Source organism: Chaetodon trifascialis, chromosome 22 (genome assembly GCF_039877785.1).
Source record: "Chaetodon trifascialis isolate fChaTrf1 chromosome 22, fChaTrf1.hap1, whole genome shotgun sequence".
Classification (NCBI taxonomy): Eukaryota; Metazoa; Chordata; class Actinopteri; order Chaetodontiformes; family Chaetodontidae; genus Chaetodon; species Chaetodon trifascialis.
This window is the reverse complement of record NC_092077.1, coordinates 499912-522853: the sequence shown is the minus strand read 5'-3', so window position 1 is coordinate 522853 and position 22942 is coordinate 499912. Positions and strand designations below refer to the sequence as shown.

The 22942-nt window shown below is 43.7% G+C and overlaps 1 protein-coding gene across 1 annotated transcript in view; it reads left to right on the top strand.

Annotated features, from left to right (window-relative positions):
- The window catches only part of slc5a9 (solute carrier family 5 member 9), a 61378-nt gene that overhangs the window by 13971 nt on the left and 24465 nt on the right, over positions 1–22942 (top strand). Inside the window, exons 3-7 of the mRNA XM_070991939.1 lie at positions 4702–4806; positions 5424–5588; positions 5690–5795; positions 18244–18324; positions 18655–18860. Coding sequence (XP_070848040.1) covers positions 4702–4806; positions 5424–5588; positions 5690–5795; positions 18244–18324; positions 18655–18860 — 663 coding nt within the window. The remainder of the gene's footprint in view (positions 1–4701; positions 4807–5423; positions 5589–5689; positions 5796–18243; positions 18325–18654; positions 18861–22942) is intronic.

Sequence of the window (22942 nt, the reverse complement as noted above, 5' to 3'; positions counted from 1 at the left end):
AAGAGCATGTGACCTCCTTTGCTCGGTCATGCCGATTTGCCCTGTACAACAGAGACAACAAGATCAGACCCGACCTGTCTGAGTATGCAACACAACTCCTAGTAAAAGCGCTGGTACTATCACACCTCGACTACTGTAATTCCTTACTGGCAGGGCTCAAGGCATGCTCATTAAAACCTTTGCAGATGATTCAGAATGCGATGGCTTGCCTGGTCTTTGACCAGCCCAAACGAGCACATGTCACTCTGCTGTTCATATCCCTTCACTGCCTCCCAGTTGCTGACCGCATCAAATGTAAGTCCTTGATGCTTGCCTGCAAAATTGGCAACCTATCTGAACTTCCTCATTCAGGTTTATGCTCCCTCCTGCTCACTACGCTCCTCGCCCAGGAACAGCTCCTGGTGTTCCCAGCACCAAAAGGACCTAAGTCTCCAGCTAGACTCTTTTCTTCTGTGGTTCCTCAGTGGTGGAATGAGCTAATACATTCGTTCTGCAGAGTCCCTCTCGATCTGTAGAAAAAGACTAAAGATGAAGCGCTTTACTGAACACAGTCTTTCTTAAAAAAAAAACCAAAAAAACAAAAAAAACACCACATTATTTTGTAGCAAGTTTGGCCTGATCTCCCTTAGCCATGTTGCTGTGAAACACATGAGGCTACTGTAGCAGAACTAGCCTCTAACTGACCTTCTCTTACCCTCTCTGACTTCTCATGAGAAACAGAGTTGTAAACCAGTCTAACTGATTGAACTATAGACCATCTAGAATGCTCATAATGAAGTGTGATTTCGAAGAGAAACAGGATGTCCCATGTCAATGCTAATGGTCCCCCAATAGCCCTAAGGAAGTAAAGCCGGCTGGGAAGAACAAAGGCCAGGCTTCAACTGAATCCACAAACAGAGTCTGCTGATGGGTCGCAAAGTAGCCAACCTTAAAATGAACTGTTTGTAAGCCGGAGGACTTTGTTTCTTGGTATACCTGACAATTGCATCTCCGTATGAATCAACGCTGGATATATTCACATGAATAACCCATGATCTATATGATGCCCATGTTCTCTCATATCCCATGACAAGCTGTGAATCTAACTTTGTTTTAAGATTTGCCTGAGGCTCTGCAATGGAGCCTTCCTATTATCTAAGGGTTCGTAGGGTTTGAAGTTGACTGTGCTTTATAAGACCTTTATTAAGGAATAATCATAAGGATGATAATCATTTTGGCAAATATCGTCTGCATTTCTTTATTTCGTAATTTCTTTATCTTTATTTCCTTCTTTATCTCTTTCTATTTCTTTTGTTTTTGTATTAGTTATACATTGAGTTATTATTCATGTTGGGATGAAACTGTACCAGGATTATCATTTAATGTTGTCACCCAACCATAGGAAGTGCCTGATGAATGCTGTGAACAATGTTGAAATGTCATTGAAAATTTGTTATTGAAATTATATGTGATTGACCATAGTGAGAAGCAGATGAGCCCCTCGTGTGAGTCATTGATTAATTCAGCTCCTTGAGGCGATTGCGCGTCACAAACCGTCTCACATGTTCGACGGCCAGCCCATTAGACACGCCCCTGGAGCAGATTTAAATGTCTGCAGCTGCAGCATGAATTCAGTGCGTGCGCTCGTTACTCACGGTGCGCGCGTTACTCAGAGTGTGCGTTACTCAGTGTGCGCGTTACTCAGTTATGTTTAGTTTTGTCTCTTAGTTCTTTGTCTTAAGTTTTGCACAGTCGTTTTTGCTCTTTAAGTTTTTCCCGTCTTCGAGCTACTCAAAAGCCATACCGAGTAGCGTGATTTATTTTTCAGAAGACGTGTTTCTATAATTTGCCGCAAGTTTTCAAGTTAACCTTTTTGTTTAGCCAAACGTTTTGTTTGAACCTCAGTAAATTTTAGTCAAATAATAATAATTTTGTAGCCTTTTTCGACCGGCCACCGAAGAGACTCTTAATTTGTACTGTCAGTCTAAAATAATCCGTCACGGACTCAACCGAACCAAACCCTGCAGCCAGCTGTTGATCCTTGGTCCGACTAACGACCATCCGGAGCCGCCCCTCATCTGTAACCGACACCGAAGAACCAGTTCCAGAGACGTCACCGTCCAACATCAGCTCGTCACCTTGGTGCGCTTGGCCTTCACCAGACCACTGAGTAGATCGAGCCAAGGACCATCTGGGCATCTTCGAGTTAGTTCGGAGCAGAGCACAACGGGACGCCAGCAACCAAGTAGGCATGCTAAGTGGGTTTGAATAAGAGTTGGTCCGTGAGGTTAAGAGATGGTCAATTTGTCCAAATTCTCTCCGTTAATCGTTTATTCCCTTAACTTTACGTTCGCGTCCCCATTATTCCCTTTCAACTACCTCTCACTATCGCCAATTTATTTACCATTGTGTTGCCATAAGTTTCTTGTGTGTTCTGTCATATCACCTCCCATCTTCTGTCTTATTATTCATGATACATCACTCATTATCCATAATTCTGCTTAATAAATGATATTTTGATATAAGTCCTGGTTAGACGGTGTCCTTTTGAACTGAATATATACGATCCCTGTATCCAGAGTTTACACTTCAGATTATCAGACTGGTTTACTGTTAGTTCATTCGTTAGTATTTATCAGCGTTATAGCAGATAATTTCTGCAGTCCTTCTTAGCTGAGGAAGGTGGTGCCCCGTTATTTTATCAACGAATGCAACATCAAATTAAGGTAGTCCCCTCGTAACACTACACTACACTCCCAGTGTTCCATCTGCAGTCTGGTCAGAAGACACAAAAGCAAACTAATACAAAGAAAAATAGCTGTAGCTGCTGTAACAAGCTGCCACTCACATGGCACCATCTTGAATTGATTTCAGGTTGGGTTTCTTTAGCAATGGATTTACAGCAGCTATTTCAAATGCACTGTGGAAGATGCCTGTTTGCAGAGATGTATTTATAATCTTCAGGACATGATTTGACATGTTGTGAAACACCCGTTTTGAAAATGCTGTCTGAACAGGGTCAACACATGAGGTGGATCAGTTAGACTCAGTGACAGTCTTGTAGAGGTGAGCTTATGTCATACGGGTGAAGTTTCCCATGGTTACATCTTTTTTACTGGGTTTATTGAGCTTATCTGTGTTTACATCAGCAGCAGTCAACCTCTTTATAACCTTTAGTGGAGCAACAGCATTTAAACCAGACATGACATGGTGTTGTTTAAATGTTCAACCATGTCATTTACAGAGCAGCTATAGCTCTATGGCTCAAATGATCTCATAATATTTCAAAACATTTCAGCCTTGCCATCAAGGTATTGTCTTTGAACCACAAATTCCATTTCAGATTTGTCAAGATTTGGTATCAAAAACAGTAATGGTCAGAAATAGATGATTCTAATACTGAAACGCTGATGTCTTACCGTGTTGTTATGACCAAGTCCAGAATGTTACCATGCTTATGAGTGGTTTCATTTAAGTTCAAAGCTGTTCAGTAAATTCATAAGCTCCATGGCTTTGGAGTCACTCTTTGTTGATGTGGAAATTCTTTTTTTGATAAGTTCTATGTTCTGTTTTTTGCAACTGAAGAAAAAAAAAATACACAAAGAAGCAAAACAAAATTGCACTGACATATGGTGCCAACTTGACCCCAGGCTTATTTCACCTTATACAGAGGCTTTCAAATCTGGTTCAGAGCCACTGATAAATAATCAGTTAAAGCAAACAAATGCTTCACAGTCTGCTTATTTTTAACATTTCATCAGTGTAACAAGTAAATTTTGCAGTGAGTTGGACATATCTTTTTGTTGTGTATAGTACTTATGTGGTGATAGACGGTACTGTAAAATAAGTAATGCTGAACTTTATCCAGTATTGTTTGAAAAGGGGGTGAGCAAGACACGCTTTATTTCATAGCCCACTGCATCCCCAAGGTGGAGTAAAGAGAGTGGAGACAAATAACAGGTGCACAGCTTATTTTTTTGCTTTTACATACAAGCAAAATTTTCACAACATGTTATTTGTTTAGTAAAACCAAACTCAATCTAACATCTAGCTCTAAAAAACAAAAATCCAAAAGAAAGACCAACCTCATTTATCTACAGTGACTTCAAAAACCACGACAGTGAGGCCACCAACCAAAAAACCTAGTGTCTCTAACAAGAAGTTATTTTCATCAGTGGAAACATACAGCATACTCCTAGACTTGGAGTGTAATAAGAGAGTTTTCTCACACCTTTTCCATGATTTGTCTTGAATATAGTGTCCTGTCAAAAGATAAAAAAAAAAAAAAAAGAATGCTGAATGCTCACACCTATATTGTTAGGCCATTTAGAAGTCAGAGGCCCCTTGAAGTTGCATTTACGAACATGTCATAATTTAAAGAAATGTCATTTCTAATTTAGTTGTAATATCAGCACTCTTACCCCTTTCCCCATTTTTTTCTGGCATGTGACCTAGTAATAATACCAAAGTGGTCAGTAATTATTGAAAAGGTACTCTCTCTTTATCCCTTTGTTCCTTAATCTTTTTTTAATTGTCTCAGTATAGGTACACAATAAATATTTCATTGATATTTTACTTTGAAGCTTAAGAGTTATTATTTTAAGTACTAAAAAATTACACAGGCTGTAATCTAAAGTGTTATCAAACATATCAAAGCAAGCACAGTTTTTACGTAAATAGCAGCTATCCTTGTTATCATGTATTATTTGTATGTGTTTACAGATTGGAGCCTCTCTGATGTCCAGTAATGTTGGCAGTGGTTTGTTTATTGGGCTAGCAGGAACAGGAGCAGCTGGAGGAATCGCTGTTGGGGGATTTGAATGGAATGTAAGAAACATGGTCTGGGATAAGTCATGATTGTGAATGGAAAGCCCTGTCTCACCTTGCTGCACTCATTTTACTCTGTATGCTCACAATTATTCCAGCACCTGCTGCCAAGAGGCATTGCCACAGCATGATGCTGCCACTACCATGCTTCAAATGCAGGGAATGGCATCTTTACGATGATGTTTGGATTATGCCCTGCATGGCGCTCAATGTTATGGCCAGAAAGCTCAGTTTAGGTCTCATCAGACCATAGCACCTTCTTTCAACTGACTTCAGTGTCTCTTATGTGCCTTCTGGCAGTATTGCCACCCTCCTTTGAAGATGTAATTGGTAAAGAACCTGGCCAACTGTTGTTACACACAGAGTATCTCCAATCTCAACCTCTGAAGCAAGACCAGCTAAAAGGTACTGGCAGAGAGGTACAGATTCAGGTTGCAGTATAGCAGCTGGAAAACAAAGACACAAAGTGACACTGATGATCTTAGGGATTTAGCTAAAAGGAAGGACAGAAAGGCAGACGTAATAATCTCTACATTCAATAAATTGACAATGAAATGAACAGCTGTATAATGTTGACAATGTGTTGTTGTAACTTGAATATTTATGTGATTGTGTAGGCAGCATGGGTCCTGGTGGCTCTGGGTTGGATTTTTATCCCTGTCTACATCTCTGCTGGAGTAGTGACCATGCCTGAATATCTGGCCAAACGCTTTGGAGGCCAAAGGATACGCATATACATGTCTATTTTGTCACTCATCCTCTACATTTTCACAAAAATATCTGTAAGACACACAGACATTTACATTTTTTCATTTGATTCTGTTGTCCAAAGTGACATACATTGTGCATATGTGTACGATTGAAATGTGTGTGCATTACTCAGACAGATATCTTTTCGGGGGCATTGTTCATCCAAGTGTCGTTGGGCTGGGATCTCTATCTGTCCACAGGCATACTGCTGCTGATCACTGCTGCTTACACAGTAGCAGGTAAACAAACACACACACACACACACACACACACACACACACACACACACACACACACACACACACACACACACACATTAATATTCTTTGTCCTGTAATTCATTATAATGACAATGACAAAAGAAAAACTATCGAAAGTTGTTTTATGCTTCCATCATCAATGGAACACAGTATATTAAAAAAAAGTATATGCACAGACTTGGTATGAAAAACACAAAATAAATATGTAAAATGGAAGAAAATATGTAATATTCCACAAGATATTGCATGGATGAAAAGGCAAGGTGTTTGTAATGTCTTTGGTCTTTATCTTGCAACATAACAATGATGATCCAGAATCAGATGACCGTTTAACTTTTTATTGCTAACACCCAACTGTATTGCGGCTGCTTCCGCATATATACAACAATGACCATAGACATGGGGCTGCACGGTGGTGCAGCAGGTAGTGCACGTGCCTCACAGCAAGAAGGTCGCAGGTTCGATTCCCGGGTCGGGCCTTTCTGTGTGAAGTTTGCATGTTCTTCCCATGCATGCGTGGGTTCTCTCCGGGTACTCCAGCTTCCTCCCACAGACCAAAAACATGCTCATTAGGTTGATTGGTGACTCTAAATTGCCCCAAGGTGTGAGTGTGAGTGTGACTGGTGTGTGTATGTGCCCTGCGATTGGCTGGCGACCGGTCCAGGGTGTACCCTGCCTCTCGCCCGTTGACAGCCGAGATAGGCTCCGGCCCCCCTGCGATCCCGAAAGGGATAAGCAGCATAGAAAACGGATGGATGGATGACCATAGACATAATATACGTAGACGCCTTCTGACCGTCCTATTGGAGCTGACATTCAGCGCAGCCGCCATCTTGGATGGGTGTCCCATTCGTCCCCAGTGCATTTATTTCTATGGAGGAAGGTGTATGCCCAGCTACTATAATCATTTTAACTCCTCAAATTTTTACCCGATTTTCACACGGTTTGGTTTGTTACAAAAGTCAGAGATGTAGTTATGATACAGGACGCTGTCACACATTAAAAACAAATGCTTTCATGCTGAAATACTTTGTCTTTGTTAAAGAGCATAATACAGACATATGGTCTGGCATATTAATAAACGTATAAATTAATTAATTTTAGATTTTAATAAAGAAACAGTTTGATTGTTCATTTGATTTCTCTCTCTCTCTCTCTCTCTCTCTCTCTCTCTCTCTCTCTCTCTCTCTCACACACACACACACACACACACACACACACACACACACACACACACACACACACACAAAATCATGGCCCTTCTGTACACACCAATAACACAAGAATTTCTTCATTTTTGTTTTTGTGTGCTGAGTTTATTTAATGTAAAGTTAAGCACAGGCATCTCGCATAACCTGTTGACATGCGTATTAAACTTTGAGTAAGTTTTTATACTCATTTGTGTTGGAATAAAACTTCACCAAAACAAACTATCGAAATGAGGAAGGTTTTTTCTTTTTGGCCAACTCATCATGTGTGTCGGCCCACAGTCCACTGCTGCTTTCAAACACACACGTACACAAACACACACACACATACACACACACACACACACACACACACACACACACACACACACACACACACACACACACACACACACACCGTCTGGCCTGACCTGTCTAAATTTAAACAACTGTTCACAGCTTTAGGATGACAAAGATTCCATAATAGCCTGGAATGAATCTGCTGATGTGTGTGATATACACTGATTTTAACACATACATACATACAAAGCTCCCATATATTCCTGCTCAGTACATTTTTTTCCCTTCTTTCTTTTTTTTAAGGCCTGGAAAAGTAAGCTTTAAAATTCCAGGTCATTCCAGCGTCTTACACTACCCTGTTAAGCTTGCAGCTGGGGCTGGGAAGCTAAATAAAATAAAATAAATAAATAAAATAGGGGCATAGTTGCACTCTTTGCGATGACTTCTGTTGGCTCTGGTGCTAGCGGAGACCCACCCAATATGGCGGTGACACTGGATTAAGGCCCATTTTTACCCTCCATAAATAACGGATACGGACGCTTTCGTCCGTATCCGGAGGCTGTTTCATCCATCAGTTTGTCCGTCGGCTCTGAGCTTAGCCATCCGGAGCTCTCCGGACGAAACCACGCGAAACCACCGGAAGTCGTGGGGGCAGTGTAGGGTTAAAATGAGCAAAATGAGTTAAACTAAAAACCGATGAAGAAGAGAACCGGTGAAGCAACTGGTCGAGAGTTGCGGCGGACATCCAAAAGTAGGAGAAATGCCTTTCTTCATCCATTTCCCGCATGGGCAACATGAGTGAGAAAAATTCTCCATTTACATATCGGTCTTCATTCAGTGGCCTTACATGCCACCGCCTCGCAGACCTCTGATTTTTTCGTTTTTTCCTATTTCTCAGTACTGTCATTATAATAACCTCCTCTACTGACGCCATTACTGATGCCGGTATATGCTGACAGAAGCGTTGACAAGGCAACGGCTGCTATGACAATGGCTCTGTAATTTATGACTCGACATTGCCCCCTAGAGGACACACTGACAAAACGCTGAAAACGGACGGAGGTATGAAGGCCCCCTACAGAGGCAACGTGTGGGATGGACGGACGGATTTCGTCCGGATCCAGAGGGTATAAATGGGCCTTTACGCTCCAGTACGTAATGAGGCATCTACGTATATTATCTCTTTGGCTGTGTCCCAATTCAGGGGCTGCTTCCTTCGAAGGACCCTTCCTACGTGGCCCACGGAGGACGCGGCCCACGAGGCTCCTCCGTGGGCCGCATCAACCATCGGTAAATGGGACGGTCTAGCCTTCGGAGTATTCCCTGATTGCGTCACGACGTCATAACTTCTTCCCTCCTAACCTGGGAAAAACACACGTATGGAGACAAAAATTTAACAGAAGACAAACGACACAACAGAAACATAACAGACAGATGACAGGCGACAATGGAGCCAGAGGTTTTGCGACACTCACGGCTCGTTTATCTCCGGCTGGGAGAGCGCCGTGGGGAGGTAACATTAACCGGCTATTTGAACCCATATTAATGTTCATACATTACCCGTTAATAAACGATACCGTTTAGTGACAAACACTTGCCATATAAACTATGGACTGACATATATGTCATTTAACCATGAGTCTTGATACAGGGTTCTGTATGCTGTAATTTTAATGCTATATTTTCAAGATCTGAGAAGTGCTTGAATTGAATAGTTAAATGTGTACGAACCCTGTAAATAACCCTGACTTCATTCAATAGCCTATTAAAATGTTGTGTTATTAAACATCAGAACCATATTGAGAAGCCAAAGTGTAATAGATGGAGAAATGAAGCATTATTGGTCTAAGCTTTAACATTCACTACACATGCGCGGAACACGGCGGCACCCAGCAGTTTGTTTTCAAGCTCGGGATCTCGTGAGGTGGGAAGGACAAAGCTGTTTTCAACAAAGGCTGTGTCCCAATTCAGGCGTTGCATCCTTCGGAGGATGCATTTGAAGGCCGATTACGTCATAGCGCTGCGCGAAGGCTGTCCCAATTCGTCCAAATTCAAAGGGTCCTCCAAATGCAGCCGACAAATGCGTCCTCCTTTTCCCTGTTTTCGGAGGATGCATCGCTACTATCCTTCGCGGCCTCACATATTCCAAAATGCTTTGCGCACCTATTTTTTTTTTAACAATAGCAACCAACAGCACCAGCAGCACCATTATTATTGTTATTGTCGTTATTATATCGAACAATAATTTTGTCTGTTGACAGAAAATATGGTTTGCATGTCATTTTGTGAGCAAGGAGCAGATGGAGGAGTTTATTAAACTCTGTTTACAGGGGCCAAAAACACGGCCACACTCGAGTGGAGGTAACTGTTGAGGCATAAATGTTCTCTATATACACTGTATTTGAATGTGAAAGTTTCATAAAGGAACAAATATAATCTTTGGATCACATCAAATAAATGTTGTTTTGGGTGGGGTGGGAATTTTATGTCTGTCCTGATGTCACAGTTTGTGAATCTGTACATATCTGTGATAATGTGATCTTGTATGTTTACCTTTTGTCATGCTTCTCTCATGTTTAGAACAATCCTGCAAAAAAATGGGATTGACAAAAAATGATTGACAGGTGCTGATGTTTTTTTTTAAGTTTTTTTTTTTCCCTGTTTGATTACGTTCTGTGTTGTTAGATTTAAATTGTTAATTAAAAATATTGTGTTCTAAATTAAAATCTTATAACCTCGTTACATTATCTATTCCATTTCTTATTTACAATATTAGTAGACTTTGAACTACTTTTCAGTGACAACACAATTAGTTTATTTTTTCTGTGATATTTACAGATATTTACAAAGATACAATATGAATATTTCTATTTACAAGTGGGCATTCTTAAAATGTACAACTATTTACAAAAGATCAGCAGAAATTACTATTTACAGAGATTTGCAGATTTACAGAGAACATATCTACAGTTGAGGCTGAGCAGAAGCCCCTGGTGGTGCTGCAAGATTATTGAAGCAAACAGTTTCCTGTTCCAGTTCCAGTGACCATCAGGTCACGCTTGGAGGCTTGATCCTCACATGACAGCCGTCGATTGCTCCAGCAGCTTTTCGAAAAGCTCTGTGTCCTGCCAGCCCTGCAAAACCCTGAGTTACTGCCGCCAGGTCTTCTGTGGTCTTGGGGAGGTAGATGACCCTGTGGCGAATGGCCACCACCTCCTCAGTAACTCGATGGACGATGCGGTGAACAGTGGAGCGAGGCATCCCAAACACCCTTGCCACCAGAACTGGAGGATGTCTCACTCGCCAGCCAGAAGAGACAGACCAAGGTCTCTATTGTGGCACCCCATCCGTGTCGCCTTTCCTGGTGGAGAAGCAGCAACACCGCCAGGGACTCTCTGCTCAGCCTAAAATCTCGTCTGGTGTCATGATCGTTGAAAAATAATAGCAGAACAGGAACACTGATGTTTATGCAGCAGTACATCGCCCTTGCCTGGATGGAGAAGGTCGACTCCATTATAAAGTATTACACGGTTGCATTTTATTTTTAAAGTTAAAGTGCAGCTATACATTAGCAAGTTTCAAGGGCCACACACACACACGCACACATATACATATGCATATATACATATACATATACATGTTAGGCAGTCTGCCACCAAATAGTTAGACCCAATGATGCAGACCCAGAGACAGGACTTATGAAAATCAAAACTCAGTTTATCAACAAAAAAGGCAAACAAAAAGTGCACTCAACGAGTGGACAAAAACAAACGAAAGACGCACTCAAAAAGAGTGGATAAACAAAAGGAGCTCCAACGAAGCGGGTATGACAAACGAGGCACGCGTGGAAGCGGCAGGTAGGCACTGGAACATAAGAAAAGAGCACACTATCAGTGACTGGAACAAAACAGTGGAACACTAGCAATTTCTCGGGAAGGAGAGGAAGACAAAGAGACTTACTACTTACAACCAAAAGACCAGCCCCCCTCATGGGAGGATGAGGATTATCCGGCAATGTGTGGGAGAAAGCTCACTCCTTAAATACTCCACCTGATCAGGCAGAGTGTACACAGGTGAGTAGCAGGAGGCGGAGCTGGCAGCAGGTAAGAGGATGCCCAGCCACGCCAACAGGGGTGAACAGACAGACACACACACAGGGAAAAGGGGGAGGAGACACAAAAGGAGAGATAGGAAGGCAGGATCCTAACAGTACCCCCCCCCCCAAAGGTCGCCTCTTGGTGGCCTAGCAGGTCGATCCGGGTGTCTCCGATGCAAGTCATCGATGAGGGTGTGGTCCAGGATGAAAGACTGGGGCACCCAGGTGCGCTCCTCAGGATTGTACCCCTCCCAATCAACCAAGTACTGGAAGCCTCTACCACATCTTCTGATGTCCACTACGTCCGCACCGTGAAGACAGGATCCCCGTCGATGAGTCGATGAGTCGGAGTCCACATCTCTACCTTCCACAGAGATGTGGAAGGTAGGGAGTTTGAGTGTTACAGCCTGTGGGTTGATGATCTTGAGGATGGGGAACAGGCCGATGAACCTGGGAGACATTTTGCGAGATTCAGTCTTTAATGGAATGTTTTTTGTGGAGAGCCAGACGGACTGACCTGGTTTGTACGCCAGGGCAGGGGTCTTGTGGCGATCCGCAGCACGTTGCTTCACTCCCTGGTTGCGTTCAAGGGCTCTGGTGGCAGTCTGCCAGAACTCTTTGACCTTCTTGTGATCGGCCACAGTCGGAACGGCAATCTCGGCCTCCTGTGCTGAAAAAAGGGGAGGTTGATAGCCCAAGGAGGCCTCGAATGGGGAGAGCCCACTGGCTGACGAGGTGAGGGAGTTGTGGGCGTACTCCACCCACGGGAGAAGAGATCTCCAGTCTGCAGAATTGTCGGTGCAGATACACCTTAAGGCCATCTCCAGGTCCTGGTTGGCCCTTTCTGTTTGCCCATTAGACTTGGGGTGGAAGCCAGAAGTAAGGCTGACAGTGGCACCTAGAGCCTTGGCAAAAGCTTTCCAGACCTGTGATGAGAACTGGGGTCCGCGGTCCGACACAATGTCCACCGGGATACCGTGCAGCCGGAACACATGGGAGACCAGGAGTTCAGCGGCGTCTAGCGCTGAGGGAAGCTTAGGGAGAGTAATGAAACGTGCGGCTTTGGAAAAGCAGTCAACAACAGTGAGTATGGTAGTGTTACCTCGGGAGGGTGGCAGCCCGGTGACAAAATCCACCGCGATGTGGGACCAGGGTCTGCTAGGGATGGGGAGAGGAAGGAGGAGACCAGCAGGTGCCTTGTGTGACGCCTTGCCGCGAGCACAGGCGGAAAAGGCGGTCACATACTCCCGTGTGTCAGCTTCTAAAGTAGGCCACCAGAAGTGGCGATGCAGCAAGGAGATGGTGCGGTTGGCTCCAGGATGGCATGAAAGGCGATGGGTATGTGTCCACTGCAGCACCTGGGAACGGACAGTGTGTGGGACAGAAAGCTTATTGCGGGGGCCGTTACCTGGGTCTGGATGTTGTCGCTGAGCCTCCCTAATTACCCCCTCAATCTCCCAAGAGAGGGGGGCGATGATGTGGTCCTGGGGAAGGACGCTTTCGGGTTCTGTGGTGGCGTCGGAGGGCAAAAACTGCCTGGATAAGGCATCCGGCTTAGTGTTACGGGACCCCGGTCTGTAAGTTAGGGAGAAGTTGAAACGGCTGAAGAATAGCACCCAGCGGGCCTGGTGGGCGTTGAGGCGTTTGGCTGCCTTGATGTAGGCCAGGTTTTTGTGATCCGTCCAGACCACGAACAGCTGCTCAGCTCCCTCCAACCAGTGCCTCCACTCTTCCAGTACCAACTTGACCACCAGCAGTTCTCGGTTGTCCACATCATAATTTTGCTCTGCAGGAGAGAGACAGCAGGAGAAAAAGGCACACGGGTGTAGCCGGTTGTCTGACTGGGCATATTGGGAAAGAACAGCCCCCACCCCAGTATCAGAAGCATCAACCTCTACAATAAACAGTCTGGAGGGGTCAGGTTGAACCAGAACAGACGTGGAGGTGAACAGTGTCTTTAGTTTCTGGAACGCCTTGTCAGCCTCTGCTGACCAGTCGAACTTTACCTTGGAGGAAGTCAACTTGGTCAGAGGGATGGCTATTTTACTGTAGTCCCGAACAAACCTACGGTAGAAGTTTGCGAAGCCAAGGAAGCGCTGCAACTCCTTCCGGGTCTCCGGGACTGGCCACTCAGCGACTGCCGTGATCTTTTCTGGGTCAGCCTTCAGGTTGCCCTCCTGGATAATAAAACCAAGAAAGGAAACAGTGCTGGTATGGAATTCACATTTTTCTGCTTTAACGAATAAACGGTTCTCTAAAAGTCTGGCGAGAACCTGCTGAACATGGCCTTCGTGTTCTTCCGAGGACTGGGAGAAGATGAATAGAGAACGCCATTGATTAGGGCCTGAAAGACAGCAGGAGCATTAGTGAGCCCGAAGGGCATAACAAGGTACTCAAAATGGCCCAAGGGGATATTGAAGGCAGTTTTCCACTCATCTCCCTCACAGATGCGCGCCAAATGGTAAGTGTTGCGCAGTTCGAGTTTGGAAAAGATGGTAGCCTGCTGGAGGGAGTCAAAAGCCGAGTTAATGAGTGGTAAGGGATACTTGTTACATACTGTTATTTTATTTAACCCACAATAGTCAATACAGGGTCTGAGAGATTCGTCTTTCTTCTCAACGAAGAAGAAACCCGCTCCCAACGGAGACGTGGAGGGTCTGATGATGCTCGCCGCTAATGACTCCTGGATGTACTTCTCCATAGCCTCTCGTTCCTGCCGGGACACATTGTGCAGCCGACCGGAGGGAAGAGGAGCACCAGGAAGGAGGTCTATGGCACAGTCATAATGAGGTGGCAGAGACAGCGCCCGTTCCTTACTGAAGACTTCTTGGAGGTGATGATAAGCAGCAGGCACGAGGGAGAGGTCCCGTGGTTCCGGAGGAACATTGGAGATCCCCTTGTCTCCCCCTGTGGGAGGAATGGCTGAATGGAGACATTTGGCATGACAAAGCGGACTCCAGCCCACAATTCTCCCTTGGCTCCAGTCAATATGTGGGTTGTGTTTCTGGAGCCAGGGATGACCAAGAACCAGGGGAGAGTGTGGAGAATGCACAATGAGTAAGGAGATTTCCTCGTGGTGATTACCAGAGACGATAAGTTTGATGGGAGTGGTGCGGTGTGTTACCTTAGTCATTATTTTACCGTCAAGTTCGTATGCCTTGAGGGGCTCTTCCAGCTCTTCCAACTGGCAGCCGAGGTCAGCAGCCATGTGTTCATCAAGGAGGTTTTCTTCAGCGCCAGAATCTATGAGAGCCAATAAAGACAACACCAGCTCCCCCACACCCAAAGAGTCTTGGGCCTGGAACTTGCGAGTCTTTTGGGCTCGTCAGTATCCCCCCCGCTACAATTCTCCCTTGGCTCCAGTCAATATGTGGGTTGTGTTTCTGGAGCCAGGGATGACCAAGAACCAGGGGAGAGTGTGGAGAATGCACAATGAGTAAGGAGATTTCCTCGTGGTGATTACCAGAGACGATAAGTTTGATGGGAGTGGTGCGGTGTGTTACCTTAGTCATTATTTTACCGTCAAGTTCGTATGCCTTGAGGGGCTCTTCCAGCTCTTCCAACTGGCAGCCGAGGTCAGCAGCCATGTGTTCATCAAGGAGGTTTTCTTCAGCGCCAGAATCTATGAGAGCCAATAAAGACAACACCAGCTCCCCCACACCCAAAGAGTCTTGGGCCTGGAACTTGCGAGTCTTTTGGGCTCGTCAGTATCCCCCCCGCTACAATTCTCCCTTGGCTCCAGTCAATATGTGGGTTGTGTTTCTGGAGCCAGGGATGACCAAGAACCAGGGGAGAGTGTGGAGAATGCACAATGAGTAAGGAGATTTCCTCGTGGTGATTACCAGAGACGATAAGTTTGATGGGAGTGGTGCGGTGTGTTACCTTAGTCATTATTTTACCGTCAAGTTCGTATGCCTTGAGGGGCTCTTCCAGCTCTTCCAACTGGCAGCCGAGGTCAGCAGCCATGTGTTCATCAAGGAGGTTTTCTTCAGCGCCAGAATCTACGAGAGCCAATAAAGACAACACCAGCTCCCCCACACCCAAAGAGTCTTGGGCCTGGAACTTGCGAGTCTTTTGGGCTCGTCAGTATCCCCCGCGCTACTGACGAGCCTGATCTTTTGGCCGAATAGGACAGGCAGGCAGGGCATGACCAGTCCGTCCACAATACACACACTCACCCGCTTGAATCCTACGTCGGCGTTCGGAGGAGGAGAGAGCATGGGCTCCTCTCTGTCCAAGGGTGGAAGCGGTGCGGCAGGGAGACAGGTAGCTCCGAGCTCCGAGGAGACGGGCGCTGCTCTCTGCCAGTGAGGTGGAGGCTGCACAGTGGGTCTGGAAATACGACGCCGAGACTGCTCCCTCCGTCGGTTGTCCATCTGTACCGCCACGTCAACTAGAGCATGAAGATCTGCAGGCATTTCTCTGGTGGCAATTTCCTCCTGCAAACACTCAGAGAGTCCGTTTAAAAACACTCCCTGAAGAGCGGTGTCATTCCACCCCAAGTCAGCCGAGATGGTCAGAAAATCTACGGCGTAATCGGCGGCAGCTTGATTACCCTGCGACAGCTTTAGCAAACGGCTGGAGGCATTGCCCACATGGTCGGGATGGTCAAAGAAGAGACAAGATGCTGCGGCAATCTGGACACACATGGAACCTGTCTTAAAAGATCAATACTAAATATCCACAGGTCACCACTGTTTTCTTTTGGTCAGATGGACCAAGTAAACAGTATAAGAACAAGAAGAACTTTTTTCTTTTGTCCGCTATTCCACCTACACTAGGGTTTAAAAAAGCAACATGGAACTTCTTCCCCACTTCCCACGGTAAAGGCGCACCAGACGGCATTGGTGGAACAGTAAAAAGAACAACTGACAGCCTGGTGCTGAAAGGAAATGATGTGACAGTCTCAAACAATCTGAAGGCCGTTCAGCTGCACCACATTGCAGAAAAAGACATGGAAAGATACGATACACTTCTCATGGATCCTCTCAGACCAGTTCCCTCAACAACAAGAAAATACACCAGATCATCGCACATGAGAACAGGATCCACCACAGACAACTATCCTGCTTTTGCAGCAAGATGTTGGATTGCCAGTGCTTCTGCCCAGCTACCTTCCATTTTCAGGGCTCAGATGGACAGCAGAGTGATACCCAGAGGGCAGGAAAGAAGAGACCTTTAGAGAAGTTGTGGGAGGAGATGGAAAATGAGATGGGAGGGGAGGATGTGGAAATGGAATATGTGACGAAAGAGTTGGATGAGGAGCCATTGAATGGTCCTGGGGGTACTGTGACATTAACAACTGTCAGCAGCCTTAATAATGGAGACTGGTTAGCAGTAGTATACGATGACCATTGGTGGCTAGCCAAGACCATTGCTGCGGATACTGAGCATCAAGATGTGAAAGTGGAATTTCTGCATCCCCATGGTCCAACAGCAAAGGTTAAGCCCAAGACATCATAGACATCATAATGAAACTAATGGGAAATGCATCACCAGTCCAATCAAGAACAAGAGAGATCTACAGTATTGCCCCTGATGTGATGGACTTCATTGAGCATGAGCATGTCCGACGCTTGCTGCTCAAGGCATAAGTGCCTTGTGTGACTGTATTCATGCTTTAAGGCATAGTGTGTTTTTTTCTATGTATGCGCCTCCTTAACCCCTGTGTGTTCCTGCTCTATTCCTTTTCCTAGTTTTGAAGCATACTATGTTTTGCAGCAACGCCTATGGCTGATACATTTATCTCTACACTTATTTTTTTAATAGTTGGAAACGGTGCAATTTGTTAGTTTCAAATGGTGTATTTACAGTTTGTTCATTACAATTGAATTACAAATATGTTCAATAAAAGATAAGAAGTTGTTATTTCTTAATCTATTGTTACTTCCTTTTGTTAAAAAAAAAAAAACATTTGTTCATAGATCAGAAATGCAAATACAATTTTGTCAACTCAGTTTCCCATCAACGCCATCAGATCTTCATCAGCATGATCATATGTATGTTTTTGTAATTTTGGGGGAAAAAAATTAATTCTTTCTTCAGTTGTTGCTGAAGTAATAAAGGATCATCAGATCTACATCCTCGGGTGTCTTATCCACTTAAGGATATTTTTTTCTATAATGGCAAAATAAAAGATAAAGTTTGAAAATGCACATTTTTAGAAATCTGTGTATTCATAACAGTGTGAAATTAAGCCTTCAGTTTATATATTATATTTTATTGCATATCAGAGTAACTAAACACAATTACAACATACATCAGAACTTAATATTCTTGTTGGGCTATTATAATTATATAATTATATACTTTAGTGTGTCTGACGGAGTTGACACAAATCAAGCTTTTAAGGTGAACATGTGAATTTGTTAAAAATGTTTTTTAACCTCCAGCCTGCACCTTTACATGGTTACATAGCACAGATCTTTATCTACATGAATATATAACTCTAATCAACATAGTGTACATTTTCAAAAATAGTTTTTTAGAAAGTGTTTTGTCCCGACACTCAAGAATCAGTAATATATATATATATATCTGATTCTTGAGTGTCGGGAGATATATATATATATATATATATATATATATATATATATATATATATATATATATATATATATATACACACACACACACACACACACACACACACACACACACACACACACACATATATATATATATATATATATCTTCCCATCTTGCTTGTGTTGTCTCTAAACAAACTGTTGTCACTTCCTTGTTCCTTGTATGCTGCTTCACATAGACCTGTTTCAATTGCAGATTTGTCCTTATACTCATGCACTGCACAACAATGCGTGTGGGTTTGTGTGTGTGTCTATAGGTGGTTTGGCAGCAGTGATGTATACCGATGCACTCCAGACTTTGATCATGGTTGCAGGAGCCCTTGCACTAATGTTTATAGGTAGGGTGCATACTTACACACACACACACACACACACACACACACAATGGCAATAAATGTTCCAGCATGTTTGAAACAGTCTTTGTCGAAACACTAGCAGCCTAATGAATGATTTTCAGCCCTCTGGACTTTTGTTCAACAAACTAAGTTATGGGCAAACTAAGTCATAATGGGCCCCTGGTGACTGATAATAATGCTGATGCTTTAGAATGAGTCTGAGGAGGACAGATATTTTGTACCAATAATTGTTTTAACATTTCAGCTCAATTATGTAAACCCAGTATAATATTGTTACACTAAAGTGTGTATGTGTGTTTTTGTGTTTTCCAGCATTCTCCAAAGTTGGCTGGTATGAGGGCCTTGTGGAGCGTTATATGTCAGCCGTTCCCTCAGTGACAGTCGCCAACACCACCTGCCACCTACCTCGTACTGATGCCTTCAACTTGTTCAGAGACCCAGTGTCTGGGGATTTACCCTGGCCAGGTCTGGTCTTTGGGCTCACTGTTCTGGCTACATGGGTCTGGTGCACAGATCAGGTGACTTTACCTCTACTAACACATGTAGTCCATAACATTATGGATTGAGGGTGGGGGGTCTTAAAAAAAAGCTGAGCATTGCTACTGCTACAATGAATGAGATTAGAAATACATGAAATCACATTAAAATCCTGTTAAGTAATTTTACAAGTGTGCACAACTCTGCCCTGGTCAGTGCCACTGACCTTATCTCATACAATAAGGGGGGGGGGGAGGTTGTTTTTTAAATGAAACAAGTATGAATTGTGGCCCCAGGAGGTCTTAAAGGCTAATATTATAGTTTTTAATAATAATAGTTTTAGGCATTTAAACATAGTGACGTTGTATTCCTGACTAATGCCACCTGGTTTCAAATAAAATTTCCCCCTTAAGGAGGTGTGGTAGATCGTATGCAATGCTAGTGTGACGATGGGAGGAGGGGCAGTACAGAGTAATGTAAGGGAGGAACAGTGACAACGCCACCTCAGGAATTACGTCCCAGGACATACTACCTCAGCACATGCTGGTAAGGAAATGAAACTGGTAGGACACAGGCTCGCTTCTGAAACAGTACAGAGACGTTTCCAAATGAACCAAATATTCTTTATTTACTAGTCAAAACTAAGCAGGTAGGGACTGGAGCTGCAAAAGAGAAAAGAATTCACAAACCACATCAAATCAATAAAGGGGGTTAGTAATACTTTTATTACAATTTTACTATTTAAAAAAAGGCCTTAACAATACAACCTAAAAACAAGTGGATCCGTGTTAAAATATTTAAAACCCAGTCCAACATAAACTAAGCAAACTGAGAATACAGGGGGCAGAGGCTACTAGCGGAGAGGCAAACTACACTGAGGGCTGCCTAGGGGTGCTACCACTACTCACCTCAGTGAAAAACAGCAACATGGCAACCCTCACAACAGATATAGTCACTGCAAGTTCATTGATTTTTGGCGATTGGTCAATCACGAGTGAGCGATCATGAGCGATCATGTGATTGGATGACAACTCTGCTGCTATTGGTCATCTGTGCGCCACAAATAACAATAACAACAATGTCTCTCTGTCTCTGTCTCTCTCTCTCTCTCTCTCTCTCTCTCTCTGACTGCTTTTCTTTCTGTCTGTCTGTCTGTCTGTCTGTCTGTCTGTCTGTCTGTCTGTCTGTCTGTCTGTCTCACTCTCTCTCTCTTGCTCTTCCTCTCTCACCCAACCGGTCGAGGCAGATGGCCGCCCACCCAGAGTCTGGTTCTGCTCGAGGTTTCTGCCTGTTAAAAGGAAGTTTTTCCTCGCCACTGTCGCCAAGTGCTTGCTCATGGGGGAATTGTTGGTTTCTTTGTAGATAAAAGAGCTTGGTCTGTACCAGCTCTATATGGAAAGTGTCCTGAGACAACTTCTGTTGTGATTTGGCGCTATACAAATAAATTGAATTGAATAATAATAATAGTTATAGTAATAATAAATACATATTAAATTAAATACTATATAATAAATTTATATATTAAAAATAATTATTATATTGTTATATTTATGTATATATAAAATATAAATGATATATATATTTTATTTGATTGATGATTCATTGATTTATTTGGCGATCCACCTTCTACACTACCACACAGTAGACCACAAGGAACACAGTTGACAGATACATTTTGAAAAAAAGTCACACACATTAACAAGGATCAACCAAGTAAAATCAGTGACTACTGGGGAAAAAAGCAAGGAAATGTGCAGAGGGGTTCACTGATAAGAGTCTCTGGGTTGGGCCATGCCGCTCGTCCATGGTGCATGAAAAAGAGTCTAAGGCCTCTGGAAATGCTTCTTTGCTGCCTCTGGGTCATACTGAGTTGGCGCCTGTCGCTTTGAAGGGGACTCGATGCAAAGCCTCTTGCTGTGTGTCGCCACATACTTTGGGTCGCTCTCCCGCTGCTCTTGCAGTGTCTGGCAGAGTTTGGAGAGCTAGGACACTCCTTCTTGCTTCCAGCAGCTGTAAATACAGGTATTAATATAATATTAGTACTGCTAAGAAACGATGACACGATAACATATGTGACCATGTTTGTTAAAAACAATGCAGCTAATAAATAAAATTCAGCCCATTTTTACATTGTTGTGAAAATAAAGCGGCATTCATGTAACTCTTACCCGCTTCCTTCTGTCTGCTGCGAGCTGAAATCTTCACAGTTGCTGCCTGAACTGAAAGAGCTGCCTGGGCATACCTGAAGCTCCTCCGCACCATCTCATAATATGTCTTACCAGTGTTGCCAGGTGGGAAATGTAGGATTATCGTACCAGAGACATAAAATTATTGTATTTTGAGGGAAATTATCGTACACCCGTCATAATCGAACTAAACAAGTCTATTGATGCGCTATAGTCACTCTAGTGTTGAATAGCGTCTAACAGGCACTCACGGCTTTGCGTCAGTACGGAATGGATCAAAGAACTTCTCTGAATGGATTCATCAGCAGCCCCACAGTTGCGTTAGGCTAATGTGTCCCCCATAAACAATGACGGGTGGGAACTAATGAGCCAAATCATGAGGCCTGGAGGCCACCCAATGTTAGGAAATAGACATAGCACCAGGTTTAAAAGGTAAAAAGTATTCATGATAACTGACAAGGAAATAAAGATCTGGCTTCACGTATTGAATTTTTATTTTCAGCGAAACAACATTGTCTCTGTCCTCAAAATGACAACAATTCATAAAATAAACAAAAACTGCACTTATGCAAACTTAAAAGTGCCTGCACAAGGTTCTAACTTAAAATAAAGTGCAGTTCTATGTGATTTTTTTGTTTTATGTTCTGTTCTGAACATAATAAGGCAGCTAACGTACAGATGTAGCGGCCTCGAAATTCCCCTAATTTCATGCTGGGGCCCTGGCGGGTCCGTGACCGGTCCCTGCTCTGCAGTAGGCGAGTTCGTGACTGTAATGAGATCCCCCACAATGACGTCATCGGCGCGGGGCCAACTCATAATGCCCCTAAGCTCCATTTGCGGAAACTACCTGCACTCGCTCGATCAGTCCACCAGGAGGAGCAGTCATTATTACCGTGTCAGCTTTGCTGAGTCGTTCATTAGATCTGCACATAGCCTCCACTGCTGTAAGAAAAACTGCTTGTCTAGTAGAGCACCCTGTGCAGTTTTTTAAATATAATTATGCTTAATCATCCACATTATTGTAGTGCTCGTTGACAAACTTCTTGGATCTGCTCATCTGCCCATCCTGCCTTTTCCTCCACATCTCTCTCCACCTTTGGAGAGGCTCCCAGCGCATCTCCGTGTGCCGAGTGATTTGTGCCCAGAAAATTGATCATGAATAACAGAAGTTGTGCGTCGCGTTTTTCTAGCATTTTGAACTGCTAAACAGTTAAATGTTTAATACTCTGCCTGATTCGCGGAGCCACTCTGCTTTTCAGTTGGTGGGTTTCCTGTTTGTAGCGCATTTTAGATTTGCAGGTGGCTATTTGATGCGGCGACCAGCAATACGCAGAGTCCTGTATGTGTGTGTACTGTATATTACTGGACAGAAATCATTTACAGTGCGCTGAAGAGGGAGGGACGGGAGGATGAAATGCCAATTTCAGCCTGTGATCTGTTAATGTCTGACTGAACAGCCTCACGGAAGTGATATTTTACAGTTCTACATATTTTAATCTAACGAAATTCGTTAAAACAAGTCACTTGGTGCTTTCAAAGCCATGTCATTGAGCTGAAAGGTTCCAGATTTCGTTCGCCTTCACAGGCGGCTGCGGAGCGCCGCAGACGGCTCGCACTGCGCACTGCGATGTTCAACATCATAGGCTTAATATACTGTAGTTAATTATCACTGATCTTTTTCATCACTCTGTCTGTGTGACTGTCTGTGTCCTCCTCTCTGTGTCTCTGTCTCTTTTTTCAGACTGTTCATGCAATGAATATAAACAGTAACTATTAAAAAGAAGTTATAGTTGCAGGTAAACATAGTACTCAGAAGCGCACCAAGAATGCATTTTTTTTACGTCAGGCGTTGTGCACGCGTGTTTGATATTAATATTGTGCCGCTGCACCTCAAATAAATGGGTTTTTTTGGGAAACGGAAATGTTCAACATGACTT